The 23,747-nt window shown below is 34.7% G+C and overlaps 2 protein-coding genes across 3 annotated transcripts in view; one reads left to right on the top strand and one right to left on the bottom strand.

The window, feature by feature from the left end:
* The window catches only part of LOC128218540 (protein DD3-3-like), a 19,820-nt gene extending 9,422 nt beyond the window's left edge, over positions 1-10,398 (bottom strand). The window contains exons 1-7 of one of the 2 annotated variants that reach the window (XM_052926228.1): positions 10,267-10,398; positions 9,374-9,536; positions 7,685-7,765; positions 7,032-7,203; positions 6,470-6,649; positions 5,015-5,204; positions 35-198 (exon numbers count right to left, since the gene is read on the bottom strand). In XM_052926228.1, the coding sequence (XP_052782188.1) occupies positions 35-198; positions 5,015-5,204; positions 6,470-6,649; positions 7,032-7,203; positions 7,685-7,765; positions 9,374-9,526 (940 nt within the window). In that variant the 5' untranslated portion in view covers positions 9,527-9,536; positions 10,267-10,398. Of the gene's footprint in view, positions 1-34; positions 199-5,014; positions 5,205-6,469; positions 6,650-7,031; positions 7,204-7,684; positions 7,766-9,373; positions 9,537-10,185 lie in introns of both variants that reach the window. The other variant, XM_052926229.1, reaches the window with a different exon arrangement.
* LOC128218539 (protein DD3-3-like) lies at positions 10,289-23,747 on the top strand. The gene is made up of 14 exons (XM_052926227.1): positions 10,289-10,676; positions 12,917-12,970; positions 13,905-13,997; positions 14,851-14,946; positions 16,557-16,695; positions 16,905-17,033; positions 17,558-17,719; positions 18,429-18,631; positions 18,868-19,110; positions 19,586-19,756; positions 20,043-20,278; positions 20,753-20,966; positions 21,274-21,391; positions 21,780-23,747. The coding sequence occupies exons 1-14, from the start codon at positions 10,597-10,599 to the stop codon at positions 22,173-22,175; spliced, it is 2,334 nt and encodes a 777-aa protein (XP_052782187.1). The 5' UTR covers positions 10,289-10,596; the 3' UTR covers positions 22,176-23,747.

Raw genomic sequence — 23,747 nt, 5'->3', positions numbered from 1 at the left:
TAAATCCTTTCAATAAATCAAACCATCCACAAACCTGGTGCCTTTTCCAGATAATTTGACAGCTCCACCCACTTGCCACTGTTCTGTGTGCACTCAGCCTCATTGTTCCACCGCGAAGAAGACTTCCTATTACCGCTGGGCCATGTCTCGACACACTGGTGATATGAGCGTGTGTTGAAGCTTTTCGATTTGTAGTGGCTGGAGTTCAATAGTCAAGATTGTTTAGAACTGATTTTGTCATAAAAGACAAACAGAAAACAAGGACATGACATATGCGCCCAAAAGGTCATGTTTGACAGATAGCAATTAGTAATTGGGCCTATATGGACAAATAGCTTTGAGTATGTAACTTATTTTCATGATGACCTACCCTAACTACCCATGAATAATTGACCCGAAACATTTTTAAAAGACAAAGTGTGTACATGTAAAGTCGTCTCTGGCCCTTAGTATTCTTTATTTATCGATTGGAAACTGATTTTCTGCATAAGATCACAACAACCTATACCTTTGACCCACAGACATCTACATAAAAAAGGATTCATCTGCTGTGCATTACCAACATGCCTTCCAAGTCTGAAGTCCCTTAGCATACTATAAGCATTCTTCAGTTATTGATTGGAAAGATATTTTCAGCTTGAGGTCGCAATGAAATTGACCTTTGATTCATTGATCTAAAAATCAATAGGGTTTCTCTGCTGGTCATTACCATTTTGACAAGGCCTAAAAAAATAAATTGTGTGGTTAGGGTAACATGGCCCCAAAGAATAGGTAGATTTTTTAAGTTTTTAGTTTGGTACAGGTTTGTTTGCTTTGTTTTTGTGCCTTTTCAACAGTATTTCAGTTACATTAGGACATAGCTGGGGCTAAACATTCGGTAACAATGATTCATTCGGTAACAATGATTTTCCTGGATAAACAAACCCTCGGATTATTTGACCGGCGCTTTCCCAACTGAGTAGTCGAGTTTCGTTGTCATTTGTTACACACCTTTCAAAAGCAAAACATATTGATAATTAAATGACAATACTGACCTGCTTCAGCATCTCAAAAACATTTCTCTGCCATTCTCCAAGAAGTAAAGTTAGGAATATTTTATAAACTGTACAAATGGCAACAGACCCAAGTTTCAGTCCAAGTTTAAAATAAAGTCACATTTTGTCTGGCACCAGCCTGTGTCAGAACTCTCAGAATTTTATATTTCCTTTCTATACTAGTAGTATGTTTGCCCTGCTGCTATTTTATTTAAACTATTTTTTTATGATTGCATCATTTGATAAAAACATGACAAGTGAAAAGGGTCATGTCTTGTCATGTAGTGGTGGGTGGGGTATATTAATTTATTTTGCGACGCACCGAGCATAACGCCCGTACAGTACCGTACAGGGCACAAAATGGTGATTTTTTTTTTCAAAAATCCCACAAAAAAACCCAGTAGGGTTGGCAGTATTTTCCAGGTAGGGTCGGGTGACCCGAACCACACTATTTTTTTAGGCCCGACCAAATTGAACGTCCCTAGGCCATAGTATTATTTCTAGCTTGAGGTCAACACAACCTTGAACTTCTACCTGACCACAAAATTATTATAATTCCTTTGCTGGTCATTTCCAACCTGCTTATCAAGATTGAGGTTCTTGGCCCATAGTGTTCTTCAGTTATTGATTGCAAACAAATTTTCAGATTGAGGTCACCATGACCTTGTCATGACCTTAAACCCATTAACTTCCAAATCAATAGGGTTCCTCTACTGGTCATCACCATCTTGCCTGTAATGTTTGAGGTCCCTGTGTCATAGCATTCTTCAAATATTTATCAGAAAAGGATTTTCACCTCAAGGTCACCACAAACTTGACCTTTGACCCACTTATCTAAAAATTAGGGATGCAAACGAATGGCAAAATTGATATTCGAATATTCGGTAATTCTTTCGATCGAATATTCGAATATTTGATTACCGAAATACATATTTTTGAAGATGTAGTAAACTACTATTATTATTCGCTTAAGTAATAGCCGGGGCAAATTGACCCTATTTGTCGTAGCGGCGGACCCCGATTTTCCTCAAATAAGCCTTTGAAATTCGCAATTTTCAGGAAGAAAAAAAACAATACATTATAAACAAACAACACAATCGGATAATTTCAATTCCGCTGCCTTTATATGTGTAAACAATGTGAAATTAGATGGATTCCTAGCCAAATAGCGTTTTGCGCCAACGGAAGGTCTTTCCGTAGCACAAGCAGCCTCGTTCTGAGATTAACCTCTAAATTGACTAAATATAACTATGCAAAACCCAAACCAACTCGGCAACTAGTAAAATAATAAAATGAAAACATATCTGGATTTGACTCATCCAGTGTTCAACAATAGAGAAAGTATATCCTAAAACGCTATACTATACATTTACATTTTAAAGCGCGAACATTGTATCGAAACATGGAAAACAATTTAAAGCACATATATGTTACAACATTATTGTAGCACATGGCATTCATATCATCACTGCGATTTGAGCTATGTTGCCCAGCTTAATTTGCAGCCAAGACAAAACATTGGTGTTAAAGCCGATTCCTAGTCAGTTATTGTAAAAGTAAGGGTACTTTTTACAGTACCCGACGGTATGTCCCTTAATGACATATATGACACGTGTTTAGTGTATTGTCATCACATTCACACCTCTGGCATTTGGGGCCAGTCGTTGTAAAAACAAAACAAACGATCTTTATAAACAAAAGCAGTGTTGTAAGCAAAAGGTTTTTAATTTTCTGTATTGAGAATTAGTATTATTACTCTTTTTTCCGAATATTCGAATACCGATTTTGACATTCGAATATCAAACGTTTGATCGAATATTCGAATATTCGTTTGCATCCCTACTAAAAATCATTGGGTTGCTCTGCTGGTCTATAGAAATGCTGGTCTATAGGCAAAAAAAAGTTGGTTAGGGTTGAATCCTTTTCAAAAACAAGTAGGGTTACCTAGGTAGGCTTCTTTCTTTTTTTGTTGGCTTTATATAAAAATATAATTTTCATTTTTAGAATGGTGTTAAAGTAATATTCTGAATAAAGCGTTTAAGGTTTTAAACTACATATCAAAACACAGACTTATATATATATATATATATATATCAATGATATATATACGAGGGCATAGCCAGAAGTTCGTGGAAAAGCTTGATAAAATGAAAAAAATATGCAGCATATCTTTAAAACTTTCATACATTAATAATCAGGTAATTTGAATTCAGGAATGCGAGTTATTTCGACAACGTAGTGATCACTATGGAAAGAGGTGGTCGCGCATTCCTCCGCAGTTGCTAAAATAAATCATGACAATATCTTGTTTTGTTTACTAATCTCATTGAAACCAATAAAATGGCGCGAAAGTTTGCACATTTGACGTGACGTCAATATCGTGTGATGACGTGAAGTTTTAAGTCAGTGCGTTTGTTTGTTTATTTCAAAGGAAGCATTTTAGACTGAACGGTATAGTTAAATTTTGTTTAAAATGACGCAAGAAGACAGATTGAAAAAACGGGCAGTGATACAGTTCTGTGTGAACCTAGGAAAAACTCCATCGCAAACACTTAAACTGATGAATGAAGCATCGAGTGAAACTCCAGTGAAGCGAATGCTCGTGTACAAGTGGCACAAGCGGTTCAGTGAGGGGCGGGACAGCATCTGTGACGACGTGAGGTCTGGGCGACTGGTTTCACAAACTACGGAGAGTGACGTCGATGCCGTGAAAAACATCGTTGATGCTGATCATCGAGTCACTCTTCATGAAATATGCAAGATGTTGGACATGAATCATTGGTTGGTACAGAGGATAATGAAAGACAGTTTGAAAATGAGTCGAGTGAGTGTGTGTTGGGTTCCACGGCTGCTGACAGAAGATGAGATGAGCAAAAGAGTACGGGAATCACGCTGATTCTTAGCTCGGTACAAAAAGGAAGGAAACCGTTTTCCTGAGAAGATAGTCACTTGCGATGAAACCTGGCTGTTTTATTACGACCCTGAGACAAAACAGCAAAGCAGTCAATGGAAGACTAGAGGTTCCCCGCCTCAATAGAAGGCACGATCATTCCGCTCGATAGGAAAACCTATGTTCATTGTCTTCTTTGATGTGCACGGTGTTATTCTACTCCATGCAGTTCCGCAGGGCCAATCTGTGACGGGTGCTTACTATTCTAAGGTAAAGTGATACATGACAAAATTCATTTTTTACAAAATTTAGTTCTTGATTAAATCTGCATAAAACAATGTTTAAAAAGTTTATGATTAAAAATATTGGATTGAATTTGAAAAGTGTTAGTTTTAATTATGATATTTGATGAAGTACGCAAAACGCGACAAATGCATTATGTTATAAGCCTCAGTTATGTTCTCCATTTAAGGTCTTGAGGCGTGACTTGTACAGGGCAATGGCATTAAAGAGACCACAGGCGTTGCATGATGGGTGGATTCTTCACCAGGATAATGCACCAGCACATAGATCGGAGGAGGCCCAGGCTACTGCGACAATCCAGCTTGAAGCGGAGATCTTTCACCACCCCCCTTATTCGCCGGACCTAGCACCATGAGATTTTGCCATATTTCCGAAACTTAAATGTGAACTGAAAGGTAAACGCTTCAATGTCTTTCAGGAACTACAGAGTAAAGCTCAGATACGCCTGTATTCTTACAAGTCAGAGTGGTTCAGTGACATTTATCGGCAGTGGGTAGCGAGACATGGACATTGTATTGCGGCGAACGGCTCTTTAACTTTGAAAAGTAATGACGTTGACGTCAGATTAGCGAGCTGACATTCGTTGAAAAATGTTAAAATGTGTTGATTTTATTAAGCAATTCCACGAACTTCTGGCTATACCCTCGTATATTATTATTTTTCACCAATTGACTATAAAAACAAGTAGGCGATTTTTCATAGTTAGGGTCAGGTTACCCAAACCAAATGGATTTTTTTGAATGATTTTTCTTGATGATCATGTACACATTCATGATTTTAAATTCACCTGCAAATGGAACTATTTTCTGCAAGGACGGCAATATCCTTCCACTGTGAAGGATGCCAGTATGGAAAATAGTCCCTCTCTTCTGGGCATTCATATCCACGGCGATTACCGTTTGGGTTTTGTCTAGTATGTATGGCACTGCTGTAGCCTTTGTTGTTTTTCTTTAGCTTTTGATCTGCTGTAAAAAGCCCTGAAACAATGCGTAAATATTTGTTTACATGGTTATAGAAATGAGAAGAAACCCTTGATAAAAATTCACAATTTTACAGTGTACCCAAATAATTAAAGTTTACAATGCAAAACTGAGCCTACATGTAAATGATATCTAGGCATCTTTAAAACTGGCTACAATTTGTAAATAATATTTTAAGTATCACTATGTATGGCATACCTTATAACATCTATAGGTTATATTTGCTGTTAAAAGGCAGCTTTAAATAGTGTGAGACAGTAGGTGCTTATTCATTAAATAATCATCCTCTTGTCAAAGTACTGGTTGGGAGCAGTTTCCGAACAAAACAGTTTCTGACAAATTGCCTTTTGTGTACTTTCTTTAGATCTTCATATTTTCAAATGACAATATCAGAGAACTTGACTCTAGGGGCCCCAAACGCAATCCCATGAAAGGTCTCCATGAAATCTTCCTATAAACTAAGTTTGGTCAAAATATGTCAACCCTAACTGCAGTTATTCAGTACCAACCATTTTTCAGTACTAACCATTTTTAGTGACCTTGACCGTGACCATGACTCTTGGAGCCCCAAATACAATCCCATGAAAGGTCTCTATAAACTCTTCCTACATACCAAGTTTGGTTGCAATTTGTCAACCCTAAATTAAGTTATTCAGTACCAACCATTTTTCTATTATAACAGTGATATTAACCTTAGGGGCCCCAACGCAATCCCATGCAAGGTCTCTATAAACTTTTCCTATATACCAAGTTTGGTCAAAACATGTTAACCCTAACAAAAATTTTGACACGGCTCTCATGCCCCAAAACTGGCATACATAATTCTAATAATCAGGTTTTACTTTGGTTAAAAATATGAAAAATGTTCAGCAATAAAAAAAATAACAATACAAGTCAATCAAGGGCCATAGTTTGTATTTAAGGTTAATACTGGGTTATGTGAACCAAATTTTCTGATGGCCATAACAAACTGTGTGAAGTATTAAGTCAAATGAATGAAGGGTATTTAAGTAATTAGTGAAAATCCCAACTTGCCTTTAAACTTTAACCGGACACAATATGCCTTATAACTTTAACCTAAGTTCCTAAGTTAATCATGGGTCATAATATGTATTTAGGATAAAATGGGGCTATGTAACCGAATTGTTACATGATCGGCAATAATAGTATAAAATTTTAAGTAGTAAGTAGTAAAACCTCCTTATTCTTGGAATAGACAAGCTGAAAGTGAATTCATTGAAGCAATGTTTTTTACTTCATACCCGCATTTCTCTCCCTTATGTAACAGTTATCATAACTCTCCCAGCTCTCTTGAAGTCCCTTCTTTGGGTCAAGATTCTCGTCCTTCCGTGATTTCGCCTTCTCCTCCGTCTCTGTATTTGGGGGTGGTGTGTACGCCATCTGCTGTGTGTTCACACCATCTCTGAGCTGCGTCTTTAAGGCTGTAAATCATACTTGTACAAGATAACAATTATTTGAAGAAAACAATTCAACTCAAATTATAGGGCAAGGAAATAAAATAGACTTTGATTAAAGTAATGTCTATATTATGAATCAAAACAATTAAATAAGAGAACCCTCTATGGACTCTTTATACTTATTGGAGTTGTTACTTTTGACAGTAAACATGAGCTCCAAGTTTGAACATAACAGGCTGGATAATTATTTAGAAGGTTTCCTTAAACACATTTTGTTTTGTTTATCCTGCCACCAGCATCTCACATTTGCAAAACTAACATTACTGAACAATTACAATTTAAAATAAAGTTCACACTATTAAATGAGATGATTATTTAAAAAGACTAAAAAACAAAATCAACCAACAGCTGTCAAAGGTGTCTTCACACATGTACTGTATGACAAGGTTACAGTTTTGTTTCTGTGGGTCGGAGTCCTCGTTTCCACCACATCCATGCTGATTGGTCCATTCCAGGGTCAACTGACTGCCACCTGTCCCTGACGCAGTGAAGACAAATGGACCACTCTGAAAATAGTTCTGAAAACAAGATACAGTAGGAATTTTACATTTAAGTTACATGTACTTAACTTCCTTAACAACCAGAAAATTTCAGGTACTAGGATCTAGCATTTATGTTTTTGTTCATCCTGCACACATTCCATTCTTGTCTTTTTCATTCAAACAAGGGGCATAACTCAATAATTATTACAGTGAGAGTAATGCCCTTGCTACACATGTGTTTATGAAGTAGACCAATTTTCATTTGAATATCTCAAAGGGTTTTTGATTTATGGCTTAGATTTCAGTTTTTTAACAATGATTCCAATGTCGCTGCCCTGATGACAACAAGGCTATCACAATACCCTGACTTTTTTTTATCGACTAATTTTGTTAATTCTTTTAACACCAAGCTTTTTTGTAAAAATTCCTTGAGGAACGACACAGGTGTTCCACTATCAAAAGAAACCATATGTGATGTCTAATTGGTCTCACAGGAATGACTTTGTGAATAGCGTACCATGTTGTACTGGTTTTCAGCGTTGTCTCCGGCTGGTTCTGATGTCTTGTCCCCAACATTGTAACCACCCCTGTCATTGTTCTGGAAAAAACAACATTCCTGTAATAAATATTTACTCGGACACAAGTCATTTGGAGTGGCCTGCATGGGATTTTCTTGTTAGTTATATGCAGTTGTTCAGTTCATGGGAAAGAATAATCGGCATCCATGGTACACTTACACAATAATTGTGGGATAATTAAGTGAAAAAGATTATTTTTTTTCAGTGAATGGAATGGATAAAAGTATGTGGTTAGGTGAAATTTGAGCCTGCAAGACAATATAATTGGGTTCCAAATGTTCGAGCAATAAAATAATAATGATAATGATAATTAAAATAATAATAAAAATGAAATAAATTGATTTCATGAAAATAACACATTAAGGCACACCAGTGTGTCATTTACAGTATGGTCTTAAACTATGACAAAATATAGAATATATAAAATTTAATACAGGAAATTAAAAATAATATATCAAAATAAATCATCAATCCTTACACATACACACAAATTATGCAGACACTTGTCAGCAATTCTTATAATGCAACAGACATTCATATTAGATAGACAAGTATTCATATTCAATTATTGAAATTTCAAAAATTATGATTTTGCAAAGTTATGTTTGGTACCAAATATTTTTTTCACCATAATGCATCGGAAAAGAACTACCGTATATTATAATTATTTTAGTCTTTGATATTGAAATTGCAGAAAATTGCAGAAAAAAAATACATTTAGAGTATAAAAAAACACCTGGTTGTAGTGTGGAGCAGACCCCCGCCAGTACAAGAAAACCTGATACCATTATCCACTCACCCATAGGGACTCAGCTGATGGATATTTAAATCTTATTGATAAAATTGGTAGCATCGTGTGATAATGTCAATCAACCAATCAAGCTACAGTTTGTTGAATCGTGTTAGAAATGCATTTCAAAATTGCTGATTTCAAAAATAGCATTTGAGCATATATGAACATTTGTTGAAGGTTTCAAGCCATCAGTTAATTTTGACCTGTCTTAGTTATAATACTTATACCTAAGGAATTGCCCCACTTTATTTCGTCATAAAAAACAATGTAAAAAGTGCATTTTACACACCATGAAGCATTATTTTGAGAGTCTGTTTTAATGTAAAGACTTGCCAAATAAGAACTGGAGTATAATTCCATCACCCTGGGCTAAGTAAAATGTTTGTTCCCTTAACATAACTGGTTTTGTAGCAAAGTTGACTTATATCTTTGTGGGTTGTAGACCTATTTGAGTATTTTGTATAGATTGTAAATGAAATTTCTTCATTAGCCAAAGCAAATATTAAATGATAGTAACACTAACATGGAAATTACATCTGTTATCAAAAGATAACCAACCCAGTTCTTTGAATAAAGGACCAGACAAAGTAAGACGAGCTTTGTGAAGAATTATTTTTTTTCTGAATTGTGGATATTTTGATGGTGTGTGATTTTATATGACTCTACAGTACGTTATTCAGCACAAGTCCATTATAGATCAAACATAAGCATTTAAATAAAGCTTCTAAGTTTTTATGTCATAATTAACTCAGATTCCAAGATTAATCATGAACTTCAGAACAAAAGTACAGAAACTGGAATTAACTCATAATTTTATAATGTCATGTCTTCTGACCTGTGAGTCAAACAGCCTGTTGGCATTAGCCCTGTTGGCAGACTTCTCATTTAAACGGTTGTTGGATCCTCTTGGATTGTGCATGTACAGATCACCGCTGACCACACCCACTAGCAGAAGTATAAGCGCTGTTGCTTTGGTGGTAGTTGTCATATTTATCTATCTGCAAGAGAAAAAATAATTTTAATTCAAACTACTGTGCACTAGCTAAAGAACTTCAGCAAACATGTTATATATTACCTTTTGGGACCTTGTTAATGTGTATAATGTGTAGTAAACATAAAAAAATATCAACACTAAAGTTATGGAAGCCAGAATTAACTGTGTACCAGCTGGGATGTGATTGGTCCCAGGCACTAGCCAGAATCACTAACAGACAAAAACCCTTCCACCTATGCCAAGCAATAACAGTGACAACTGCCAAGTAATCTTATGTAAATACTAAATCAGTATAAACATATAAAAGACAAAAATGTATTTATAATTACCGAAAAAAGTTGTTTGGCTATAATTACCATGTGAAGGTACATTAAGCATTATAAATCATTACTGTACTTATCACTGTGCCAATTTACATATAACTAAACATTGACAACATTCTTGATATTTTATACACATTCTCACAACATAACAATAGCTTTAGATGCTTAAGTCGAATGTTTTGTTCTGTTCTTTTATGTAATAATTATAAACCAATTAAATCACCAATTAAATTACTTCCATGGACTAATCGCAAGAGAAACAATTTCAATAACACCGCTTACAATGTTTACAAAAAATGCTTCAAAACATACATGTAATAATAACCTCACCTGGACCTAAGATTTAATCGATTTATCAGCAAATGCACTGAAACTGATATACATATGTATAATATGGAAAAAAATAAGCACCTCTAAATCCCTGTGTCTGTAAAGTCTAAAGATGGCGAAACAGTGACTCACAGTATTGTGATCAACAGTAAAGTATGTAGTACTTCAACTGTGACGGTAGAGTAATGGGACGTCGCTATTTGCACACCGATCTACACACTTTCAATTGTCTCCGTTGATTAAAATCACGATAATTACTCTTTGTTATCTTACCATATAAGGATGACCTAATATAACCGGATAATAAGTTGAGAGTTACAGGATGGTGTGATTAAGTCAATAAGTGATACCAAAGTGGTCGGTCAACATATATCTGAAATGTACTGTTGTCAAAAGCGTTGACATTTCAAAATGTTTTCGAAGACTTTCGCAGCAGTATTGGGATTATGCTTATATTCAGCTAATTGTGATGTTTATTTTCATACACCAAGGTACAGAACTTTAAATCATATTATATTTTTTGTAACAGAGAACGACACTGGTAACATACATTATGTTACCTGATTATATTTATGTTTCATTATTTGATTATATGACATTGTCTCTCATAAATCTGAATAAAAAATTAACTGTCTGTACTCAACAAACACCTGACATCTCTGGTAGGACATCGCTGGACGTGGGATTCTTGTCTAGTCCACCTAAATGGCCGCCAACGAGTCTTTTGACGCTTTTTTTACTAAAATTGGCGGACTCGTCATCCAAACGTCCACCATTAAAGCAAAAAGTAGCGAATGGTCCTTGCAAAGAGAATCATCGTGGCCACAGTTTTGAAATTATCCTTGTTTTGAAATTATCTCTGTTATAAATTCAAATTTCTACGAAAATATTATTGCCTACTATTAAACATTTATTTATTTATATCATTATGCCAAAAAACATGTACAGATATCGTAAGACACTTGTGTCGATTGTTTATCAAGTATCCTGATATCTGTAAATCTGGGACAAATCTGACAGCTTGTGTACATGTAAAAAATGATATTTGTGACCCAGAATATATTTATGTGAAAAAAAGTGACTTTTCTGGCAAATTAAATTCAGTTTAGATCACTGTCGGGTATATTGAACAATTTTGTCAATATTATTCAAGATGCATAATATTAAACTATAATATTCTTTTGCCCGGTGTTAAATGGTAGAGAGTTGTAGTGTTACAGGGATACATAAGAAATGTCAAAATAATTAAAAAAGTATCCCTGATCGCTCATTATTGTAGCTAGATTTTGGTCATGACATGGCTGACCAAAATCCCATTGCTATGCGATGTTGAATTACGACTTCGTCTCATCATGGGATATTCCTCTGGTGCCTGTCCTAATGAATTTTCATCTAATATATGGTTTCCATAAAATTGAAAGGCACTTAATACATGTAATTTGTAGATTAACAATGCAAAATACATTTGGTGTTCCATAACCAGAAAGGAAATATTGGGAGTATCATATAACCTGCATTTTTATTATAAAAAAAAAATATGCACCATTTTTTATATTACGAAATGAAGTGTGGCAAATCATTAGGAGTGTTGAAACTGATATACCAGAAGCTGGAACCCGTCAGCAAATGTTGATATATTTGCTCAAATATCGTCTTTTAAGGCCACAATTTCCATCAACGGTAATAATGGCTTTTTTTAAAGCGTGATTGGTTGACTGATATCACATGATGAACCTTAATCATTGTATTAAGAGGTAAAAATATCCATAAATTTTGTATAAGTTCTGGTGGCCTAGTGGTTAATGTGTCGGTTTTATCATTTTTCTTGACTTTACCGGCATGGATGCGCACCCCACTAAAACTTAAATACTTTTTAAACTATTAATGTTTTTTTTTTCTAGAAATTCATGTGCCTTTAATAGATATTGAATACGTAATGAATGCATTTGAATGGATCGGAAAATAAAGTCCCATATCTTACGGTTATATATTTTCTAAACATTTATTTAGATCAATACCAAAAATGCAATAGGACTGATATCCTACAGTTGGTGAAAGTCTTTTTCCTTAAACATATTTATTACCGTCCTTGATTTAAATTAATTTATTTGATTTTTCATTTTAGTTAGATTGAATATAATCAAATAAAGTAATTGACGAAAACAAATATTAAAACTGCAAATAAGTTACTTTTATAAATATTTTCATACATGTTAAAAGGCACTATAATTAATTTTAAAGTTTCTCTGAGCTTTAACACGTGGGTTAGGCATGAAGCCTGCACCTGTGTGTTTGGCACTGTGTATCAAGTCCACTAGGGTAACAGTAGGGGAAAATTTATTACATTGTTTTAAATCGCTTAATAAAGAAAAAATAAATCTAAATATAACATTTATGGAAATGGATTTTCATCAAAAATGGTCGTGATTGCGACGTCAGGTTTTGACGTCAGACCACTTTGCAAAACCCACCAAAATCCCACCTTGGAGTCTGACCTTAAGGTGATGTTGAATGTTTGCTGGGTACAGACTGGTAGCTATTCATTGATAACATTTATATTCATTTATCATACATTTGAAATGTTGGACATGCAACATTGTAAGGTTATATGTAATTATGTTATTTATGAATGTTTTCTAAGAGTTGTTTTAAAAGCTCTGGATCCGAATGTGATTGTTGTACAAAATGTAAGTGTAAATCAAGAACCATTCAATATCGTCTTATTTTTCAGAGGATCCAATGATCGACTTAATGAAAATACCAGGAACAGGAAAAACGACAAAAGGTTAAAAAATTATGCATCTATCTATCGATCGATGTTTTCCCCCATTTGGGGCAGTGGGCATAAATGGGATGTTATACAGTTGGTGATTTTAACAGTCTCTGTGAGACCGCCACCTGGTCACGGATGTGGCTAGCCAAATTATATTTTTCAACTGGTTTTTGATGCCTGGAACACCATCGACCCCAGGGATTCTGACAAATGTCCCTGCTTCATGGGTGGAATTGAGAGAACAAAATTTGCAGTTTGTCTTAAACTCTGGATGTGCCCATGTGAGGCCAGAGAAATAGAATAATTGTCAACTTTGGTGTTGACGTCATTGCTGTCTGCATTGTACAAAAATTCAGCTTTGTAATTGGTTGTAACTGAAACACTGGGAAGATTATAAATATTTGATATGAAATTTGGTTCACACATAAAATAATAAAAATTTATACTTGCATGCTATGCAAGTCACTTTACTCGGACTAGAAAGTAAAATGTTTTTGAATTTATGCCTAATGGTAATCTTTGAAATTCTGACAAGGATATGTGGTATCCTCTTGTGTTCCTGTTGTAAAAAATTCTGTGTTTGAAAAGTATTTTTGATTTTTGTCCAAAACATTTCAGTACAATTCAGTTGTCTTTACTTGTATTATATATTATAGGCAACTCCTTCTCTGACAATAAAATAAAATGCTGTATTCAAATAAAAAAAAATCCCTTCTATGATAGTTGTGGATCCTGTTGTTTTTTTTTTAAACATAGAATCAAAAAATATAGGCCTGAGTGTAAAAATACTTATTTCAATTTGGCTGTTTTGCATAAAGAATTAAAATGTTCATGTAAAATTGCTAGCACACTATTTCAATGTACCAAACAATAAAAAGTTTTAACCTTAAATTGATTCGGAACAATTGATTGGCTAAATTAGATTTTTAATGCTTATTTATTTCAGGCTGTTCGATTCTCAGAACAATAATCGAGGGGGCTATAATGTTGGACCACAGCCCATGAGTTACTATGCTGGCTCAAAACTACAGATAGAATGGTATGTGACCAAAACAGGCCATAAATTGACACACTCTGACCCAGTACCAAGTTTTTCAACATACAAGAATCGTATGATGTTTTGTCATAGATAGTGATGAGTTAAAGGCGGTTACCCCAGTTTCAGATACGTATACGCTAAAATGTTGATTACGCTATGTTTAACTTGATTCATTTATGAGATTATTCTGCATCAGTGTTGTTTAAAATAATTACATCAGACTGCAGCTTGAACTATGATTCATACCTAACATTTCTCAAACAATGATCTGTAACACCCGGCAACATCTGTGCTCTATGTCCTCTTGTAACAGCCGTCAATATAATATGTCACTTCATCAGTCAAAGCCTTCTTAGGATTGAAATCATTTACATTCAATGGTTCTTTGAATGAAGTTTTAAGCTCACCTGATATTTTGAATATTAGAGCTATTTGCAATAATGAAATAGATTTGAGGGATATCAAATGCCAGTATTAGTTCTTACTGGTCAAAAGACTGTCAAGAATTTAATCAAATCATATTTTTATTTGAAGTCAACTTTCTTATAAACTAGCCATATATATCTAGATATTAATAGACATTATTATTATTAGTCAGTATCATTTGTAAGATTTAAATTAAGCCATGGGAAAATTACTCTCCTTTTAGAAAGTGGTTAGTTAAATGACGCACTTATGACCGCTTCTCATGAAAACTAATTGAAGCTTAATGACAACTTGAAATTTTGATGTACAGTTAAATAATTCACATCCGTGTGAATGCATGGTTTATTTGTCTAATATGATAGAAACACTTTGTCCACTTATTGCTTAACACCACAAATCATTACTTTTTAATTTTATTACATTCCAGGACCAATCAGCATTCATGTTCTAATGAGAACAACAATTGTGAGTTGGTGCTACAGTACATGTGTGGTCCAAATGTCCGGGATGGTACCACAACAGAGTAAGTCAGGAACCGTGGAGAGGGGGTGTCCTTTTTCTTTTGATTCCCATAGAAGGTATTTTAAAATGAACCAGTATTCCAGTAAATTCCTGGCAATAGGTGTCAGCGCACCCTGCTTCTTTTTTTTTCCCCTTTGATATCTTATGTAGGAGGTCCTATAAATATCTGGCCCACTTCCTGATTTAGTTTATACCAGTTAATTTTAGCTTAACTGTGAAGACAGCTGTTTAAAGCTGATATGAATCACGATTGAATCACGATTGAGTCAGTTTCCTGTGTAGAAAACAGTAATGGGTGTCCATTGAGGATATGGGAGATTCAATAAAGTGTACTTGACAATATGAGAGGTAAGAGACGTCCCTCTAGTTTGACTTGAACCCAGAATCTTTTTGTAGAGGGGCGGACACCTGTTACACTAAATCACTCTCACAAATATTTAGCTTGTTTTATGACAGTTTAACCTGACCAATTAGAAAATTTGATTTTATCATAGGTTTCTTACTCCACAACATTTAGACAGGTGGCAATACATAGAGGATAATTGTTCCTTCAGTGTAAGATCGTAATATATTGCTCCGAATGAGCATCAAAAGATATATTACCTTTTGGTGTTCACCAAGTGAAAAATAATGCTATCTTAAACTGAAACAAACAATTTTTCTTTGCATTATATGCCTTCAAAATGGAGTTAAAAGTCATTTAGTTACACTTTTGTAGTAGAAAGCTTCAATTTGTATGGGCCTGTAACATCATTTCAGAAATGACATTGTTGAAATTGTTTCCCAGTCCTATGTGCGCTGACGTTTGATTTGGAACTGAGAGCGGGCTAAAATTTCAAAGCAGTGAAAAATATCAATTTTATATTTTCACTGTTTAAAACAGTGAAATATCAATTTTATGTCACTGAAAGCATATAACATGTTTTGTATAACTGGTAAAAATTGTGTCAAACAGATGCAATAAAAATGCAATGTCATAGCAGTAACTCACTTTCCCTCTCATTTTTCATATGTATTTTTAAGTGATGAAATAAGATACCAGCACACTTAAATTGGTTTAAGGGTAGAGTATTTTAAATTGTTTGATTTGAAACTGATCAGGCTGTTTCTTTTACATTCATGTAAACACATACCAAATTATATTTTAATAAAAACTGATATGTATATGTTTTGAAATTTTGCAATAGTAAGAACAATATAATTTTCTGATGAGAAAGATGCAGTTTAAAAATATGTTTGATTAAAGAAAAAGAACAGAACACAAGTTTATTTAACATGCATACCTTCTTCAATTAAGGTTGATATAACCCATTTTTATTTACTTACCATTTGCTTGGTGAATAAGCAATTGTACTCCATTTTACAAAAGATATAATTAGATACAACAAGCAATGCAGTTTTAGTATTATTAGTAATAATTATTATTTTTTAATGATTCAGGAAAAAGCATTTTTCACAGTAGTTATCTTAATAATGCAAATTCTCTTTACTATATCCTAACAATTCTTGAACTACAAACTTCTTTTTCTTAGTAAATGCTTTGTACTGGAAACCAGCTTAGACTGATTTTGTATCTCATCCTAATTAGTTGTGGTTTCTTTCCTGTTTCAGTACAATCAAGCTGAACCCTGCTGATTGTGCCAACAAAGACTGCAATACAGACACCCAGTATGGGATGCACGAGGACTTCGATTACTACGCACAATGCTTAATGAGGCAACGAAACATGGGGCTGTTTACTGCTGACCAGGTTTTAATACTGTTAATTTGCTTTGTTTTAGTATTTCAGTTGTTTGAAAATTAATCTCAGCTCTGATTTAAAACTTTGGAAATTATGAATTTACTGATATTTTTTATAAATATTTGTGGTGTGAATTTTACACTTTGCTTCATTGGTAAAATACACCAAAATAAATAATGATTTTAGAGTTTTTTATTTGCATTCATCTTCATATATAGAATATGAATGGGAACAGAAAGACAGCAGTTAGCACTCGCCAGGACAACAACGGGCGTAACAATCGCTATGGTTACGAGTGTACAGAGGAACGAGACTACTATCCATACTGGCACACCTCTCCTTGGAAGGTAGTTATTGGCTTCAGTACCAATGATCATACAGGATTAGGGGCAATAGCTATTGATGCTGACATACACATGTGTTTAACATTAGTTCCAACAGTGACCTGTTTTTTTTGGGCCAAACTATACCTAAATGGTAGATATTGGAGGTTTGACCCTGATTTCATTGCCAGTGTGTAACCAAATTGTTCTAGATACTGCACCTAGGGACATATTTTATTCATTTTTTTGCATTTAATTTTAACACCAAATGTATTTATTATAGATATCCAAATTGTGAATGACTTTTGATACTTACCTTTTAACAAGAATGTAATTCTGTTGAATTTGGACTTACTGCAGTGAACTAATCAAGTTTTATAAACCATCACCCTTTTTGTCACGTGACATTTTGGTGTTAATGAACAATGTGGACATGTAGGGGTTCTACAAGGCAGAGTATGTGCTTGCCATGTTCTAATGGTAGTGCTAGATTTAAATTAAACATACTAGTTAGCCTCTATACTTGGACCTGAATTATCTTCTTCCAGGATATTGCAATATTGACCAACAATGTAGACCGATGTCAGTTCTACAAGTCTGAGAGCGCGAATGTGAAGTCCCGCTGGCAGTGCATGTTCCAGACAGATAAACTACAGGAGATGTACAAGAACAATGTGCCGTACATACCCAATAACAAGGAGGAATGTGAGGTGGGGAGATAAGAACTGATAAATTGTAAATGTATTTGGTTTGATAGTATTTTAGCATGCTGAAGGTCATATTGTAGGCATGTACTGGGCTTTTTTTTCTGAGTCATGGGGAAAGTGTAACCTTCTATGTTCAGTGTCTAGAAACAGTTGGCTGTGAGCTTGTTGTAATGCATGTACATCCTATTAATAATGATAATTAAAGGTGAGCTGCACCTGTTTCTGGCTCTGGCATCATTATGCAAAAACCTGGCACACAGGTTGCCAGATACAATAAGCACGTTTACAGCAAGTCCGGCTTTAATAACACTGGCTTTAATAATTAAGTAATGTCCTAGATAATTTGAAAATATAAACCAAAAGATATAACATGGTCATTACTTAATAGCCATTCATAATGTTCACATACACTTTGTATGCATGTTACTGGTGATAATGTGATCATGTGTAGCAATGCCCATAACTTTTGTTTCAATATGTGTCAAGTTATACCCTTATAAGAACATACGGGCATTGGGGATAGCTATGTGGAGCTCTTGTTTAAATATATATGCACATCTATAAATAGTTTACCTTGAAAATTTACAAAGTTTTAAACAAACAGCCCAGTGTATAGATTGCTTATTTCACGATACTAAAACTTGATTGATATTTATGAGAGTAAATTAAACTTTATTGAAACAGCATCTTGATTTCCTGTGTATACTTTCAGTCATTCACATACCCTCCTAATGACCCAAATGGTGTCCGTGGAGAATGGAAGGAGCTCCCTGCCCATGGGTTACCTGCACCTGAATGTCGAGAGACCCAGTTTACACGTGACAACCACCTGGGGAATGGTCTTGATGGCAACCCTAACAGATTCAACTGGACGTTGCCAAATATTGATGAGGAGAAATGTGTACTCCGGATCAGGTATATAACAAATAAAGGAGGTGAACTGCCGGTTTTACTATTTAATAAATAATAGCAGAATTGAATTTTAAAGTATGTTCTTATAGATGCTTTTCCATAACCAAAGTAATACCATTTAATATTGATCTAATTAATTCTTAGACAGTTAGTAAAAATGAAAAGACATATATGCATAACGATATAATAATGTTTTACACACTTTTATACAGCACCGTCATATTAAATTACCTATTCAGATACAACATATCTACCAAAGACTACGATGGCTGGAGTACCGATGCCAGCAAGAACTCAGACAAACCTGGAGAAGCCACGAAACTCGACCTCTCACAAAAATATGGCTTTCAGAACTCTGAACAGGCTCAAGGCCGTGGTTATGTGTTCAATGGAAACCCTAATGTTAAGATTTTTGATGAGGGAGATTTCGCATTTCAGCTCGCAATTGATACGTCACAGTTTGGAAGAACATTTCAAGATAGGTAAAGTGCATGCAGCTGGTTGCTGAAGACTTGCCGGCTGTCAAGCTTATATTTCATAAATGATTTGAAAATTATGTGTACTGGAATCTTGTAAACAGTAGGGTATTATTCATTTTCTTGATGCAGTGATTTCAAACGTTTTATGGTATAGAAAAAAAACTTGATGAAACTAAAGGCTGTTAATTACAAAAAACTAGCCTCTCTTTGCATATAAAAGCAAGAACATGTTAATAAGAGTGTGATGGTCAAGGTAACCACGTCTCAGGTAAATGCGCCTGTGCTCAAGCCCCACAAGACCACATTCTCATGGCCTGGCATAATGGACACCAGTTCTGGTTTCTGTTTAAGAAATAGGGTGTCGCATTAACCAGTTTAATAGTTATCATTTAAGCTAAATTAAAACAGTATACCAAAGTGTGATTTTGAATAATGAAAATACATGTAAGGATTAGACAAAACTGACTCCTTGTTACAGGTCCCATGTGTTTTCCATCAAGAAGCGTTCTGCTGAACTTGCAGGGGTCAATATACACAATGTGAATGTTCGTGGCAAGCGGGGCAATATAGTGCAGGTGTATCCAGCGGTAGAGTATGACTTTGTCCCAAATGTTCTGGAGATACCACAAGGAGACTTTGTACACTTCCAGTAAGTACAAATGTAGAACAAATTATTAGTGTGGTGATACGGTACTTACTAACTGTACTTAATATCTGTCATCAAATTTTGGAAATGATGGAAAAAGTTAGTCATACATAATTAGTTTAATATACAAGTACATGAAGATAATTACAAGGTCCATATCAAATAAGTAGTGAAGAAAAGTCATAGTTATAAATTTATATTTTCATATTCATTACCAATACCATACTTTGCAGAACTTCATTATCAAAACTGAAAGAATGTTAAAATCAAAATACATTTATGTCTGCAGATGGAATGGAGCAGACACTAATCCCCAGAATAACGATGGTCAAGGACAGAAGGGCACTGATCGCAATAATGCCTTAAGTCTACGTGACAAGAACTACCCGGAGGGAACCGGTGTGCAGTATGGCCCTGCCCTCACACATGGTCACTATGGCAACAACTACCCAGCCAACATCAGCCAATCACAGTTCCTGGGTCTGTCACAGGAGGATCTGCTGAAACTAGCTTTCCTTGATCCTGGTAATTGCATAGTTAAACTTTGTTTGCCTTTATCTTGACAATAGTTCTATGAGCAGATACAAGTCATAATTGACAGTATATGAAAGAATCATAGTAAGATAATGATGATTCATATTCTATATAGTTACATGACATTTCTCTAAAATAAGCAAAGGATGATATGAAGGAAATCTCTTAAGAATTCAATTTAGGTTGTCTATAGTGTTCATGGTGAAGATATTTCAATATACAACTTTCTTACAGGGTTATTTCATTTGAACATAACCCTCGGGGGGGGGGAAGGCACTTAAAACAATAAACCACCCCCGTACAGAAACAAATTTACCCTTTTGGGGTCCAATAAGTGAAAAAAGACACCCTCCCATATACTATTTAAATAATTGTCTTACCCCATGGAATATATGTTTTACTGGAACAGCCCACAGGAGAAACTGTAGGTTTTTAAGTACCGATAAATTGAAATTTATACCTCAGGAAATGGTGAGCTTGACAAGGACTTGAACAAAGCATCTCCATACTTTGACCTTGGTCCAAGGAAGGTAACACAGCTAGGAACGTACCACTATGTGTCCACAAGGAATAATGACTTCAGTAATCGTGACCAGAAGGCCCGCATCATGGTCACCGATATGGCATTTACGGAGAATGCTGTAGGGACACTTGGAGGGGACATTGTGTTGCCACATGGGTGAGCTTTATTTACATAGCATTATAATATCATATTGTCAGTCCCATTAAAAATAGCATTTTATTGTGATGTTTCATTTTATTTTATTAATGTATGCAGCATAATGTCGCGAAGAGATTACCAAGAATCTGATTTCAACAAATAAGCTACTATAAGTTGTATACCTAAAGATTTCATAATTTAAATCCCAACGTATACTAAAAGAGCACAAAGCATACATTGTTTCTTTCAATACTTTGATTACTATCAGAAATACATGCACATTAATTTCTAAGGCCATTGATTCAGAAATAAAATCATGTTTCAGCCTTGGTACAGTTCACATTGATGAAGGTGTGTTCGATGGGCTTCACATGATGAGGTTAGAGGTGTGGCCTAGAGGTCAGGGAGGGGTCAAGGTCACAGCTGCTAGAAATAATCTCCAGGTAAGTTTTTACAGCAGAGTAGCTTAAAGCGCAATTTGTGTTACTGTTTTGTTGGGGCTTTTACAAATAACACTGCTGGAGCTGTGGTCTAGGTCAGAAAGGTGTCAAGGTCACTGCTGTTTGATACAAATTCCAGGCAAATTTACAAAACTGCATTAATAACCATAATTTACTTCGTTAAAGTTTATATTTGTAGGAAAGTTATTTTTACTCAAAATGTGTAGTGCATGGTAGCTTTAATAGCCATTGGGGTCAGAATCAGCAGCATGGATGACCCTTGTATAAAAGTTTCAAAGTGTGAAGGTATAGATCTTAAATTTTGATATTTTTCCCACTGTTTAGTTTAGGATTAAAATCATATCTCAAGATGCTTTTTCCAAATTTCTAGGCTGGAGAAGACTTTGCCAGTGATTTCTTAGTGTTGTATCCCGAATCTAAACTTGCTCAAGCGGAGAAATACATGACTGTGTCACTGAAGATCGATGGCGATGCTAGCAATGTTGGCATGTACCATACTTCCTCCAAAAATGGTTTCACCACCTGGACCAAAGTACATTCCAATATCGATGGAGATTTTGCTCATTTTAAAGCCAGCTCAGGTGGAGTGTATGTGGCAAAATCACACAGCCATACTGTACTTATTGTAGCACTGGTGGTCTCCATTTCAGTTATGCTAGGTATTGTGTTCGGTGGGGTGTTGTATTTTAGAAAGAACCCAACAAAATGGAAGAAACTTAAAAGTGAAACCCAAAACTTGAAAAAGAATTTTAATGATAATATTTAATGATTATATTCTTAATACTTTCCATCTATTTAAAAAGAATTATTTTTGTCAGCATTACCACAATCAGTGTAAAACACCAACAATTTTGGGAAAGGAGTCCACCACACTACCAAGTTACAAGTGTTAGGGGTCTTAAAGTCTAAATCCAGGAATCCAGCATTTTAAGATGAAATTTAATGTCATAGAGAAAACAAAAGTATTGATTTATTAATGTTTTTTTTTTTATCTAATCAGAACTTAGTAAAGTTCTGAACTTTATTAAGATTGAAGAAACTGACATGAATACCAAAAGATCTAAAATAGTGTTAATTTCTACTGTCTTCCATGAACAGCATGTTGTGGTCTGACGTACTGCCAAAATTTAAAAAAAATATAGACACTTGGACACTCCACGAGTTCCAAACTCTGCCGCAATAAACTAATAAAATTCAATTGTTTGTTTCACAAGGATGATATATTGTATTGTTTGAAATGATTCATTGTTAATCTACATAACACAGGTATGTCCAATTTTACCATACAATTTTATTCCTTGAACTCAGGATATGATTGTATTGACATTCCTGACATGATCATGTCCCGATTCTTACTGTAGTGTTTATTTTATGTGGATAATTACCAAAGTAGACTTTAGCACAAACCGACGTACTCATGTCCCGATTCATACTGTAGTGTTTATTGTACAAGAATAATGACCTAAGTAGATGTCCCGATTCATACTGTAGTGTTTATTGTATGAGAATAATGACCTAAGTAGATGTCCCGATTCATACTGTAGTGTTTATTGTACAAGAATAATGACCTAAGTAGATGTCCCGATTCATACTGTAGTGTTTATTGTATGAGAATAATGACTAAAGAAGATTTTAAAATTAACTGACATGATCATGTTCCAATTCATATACATTTATGTTCCGATTGATACTGTAGTGTTTATAGTATGAGAATAATGATCAAAGAAGATATAAGCACAAACCGACATACTCATGTCCCGATTCATACTGTAGTGTTTTTTGTATGAGGATAATGACCAAAGGAGATTTTAAAATAAACCAACATGATCATGTCCCGATTCATATATAGTACATGTATGTCCCGATTCATATATAGTACATGTATGTCCCGATTCATATATAGTACATGTATGTCCCGATTCCTACTGTAGTGTTTACTGTTTGAGGATAATGACCAACGATGACATAAGTATAAACCAACATGATCATGTCACAATTCATACTGTAGTGTTAATGGCTTGAGGATATTGACCAAACAAGACTTTAGCATAAAAACGACATTGTCATGTCCTGTTTCATACTGTAGTGTTTTTATTGTTTGAGGATAATGACCAACACAGATTTTAGCATTTACTGGAGTGTTCGAGTATTTGCTCACTTATGTCTTATTGTTTGTTAGCTTTTTGTCATTTTCTTATATTTCAAAATGTTTGTTTTTATACTACATTTTTTTAATACTCCACACTCTTGCCATGATGTATCTTTTGTTGCATACTTGTATGTAAAATGTATGTATCTGCTGGTCAGTATACTCTTTGGAAATAAAGAATGAAATCTG

The sequence above is a fragment of the Mya arenaria genome, chromosome 14 (assembly GCF_026914265.1).
Source record: "Mya arenaria isolate MELC-2E11 chromosome 14, ASM2691426v1".
NCBI lineage: Eukaryota > Metazoa > Mollusca > Bivalvia > Myida > Myidae > Mya > Mya arenaria.
This window is presented reverse-complemented; position numbering and strand designations above follow the sequence as displayed.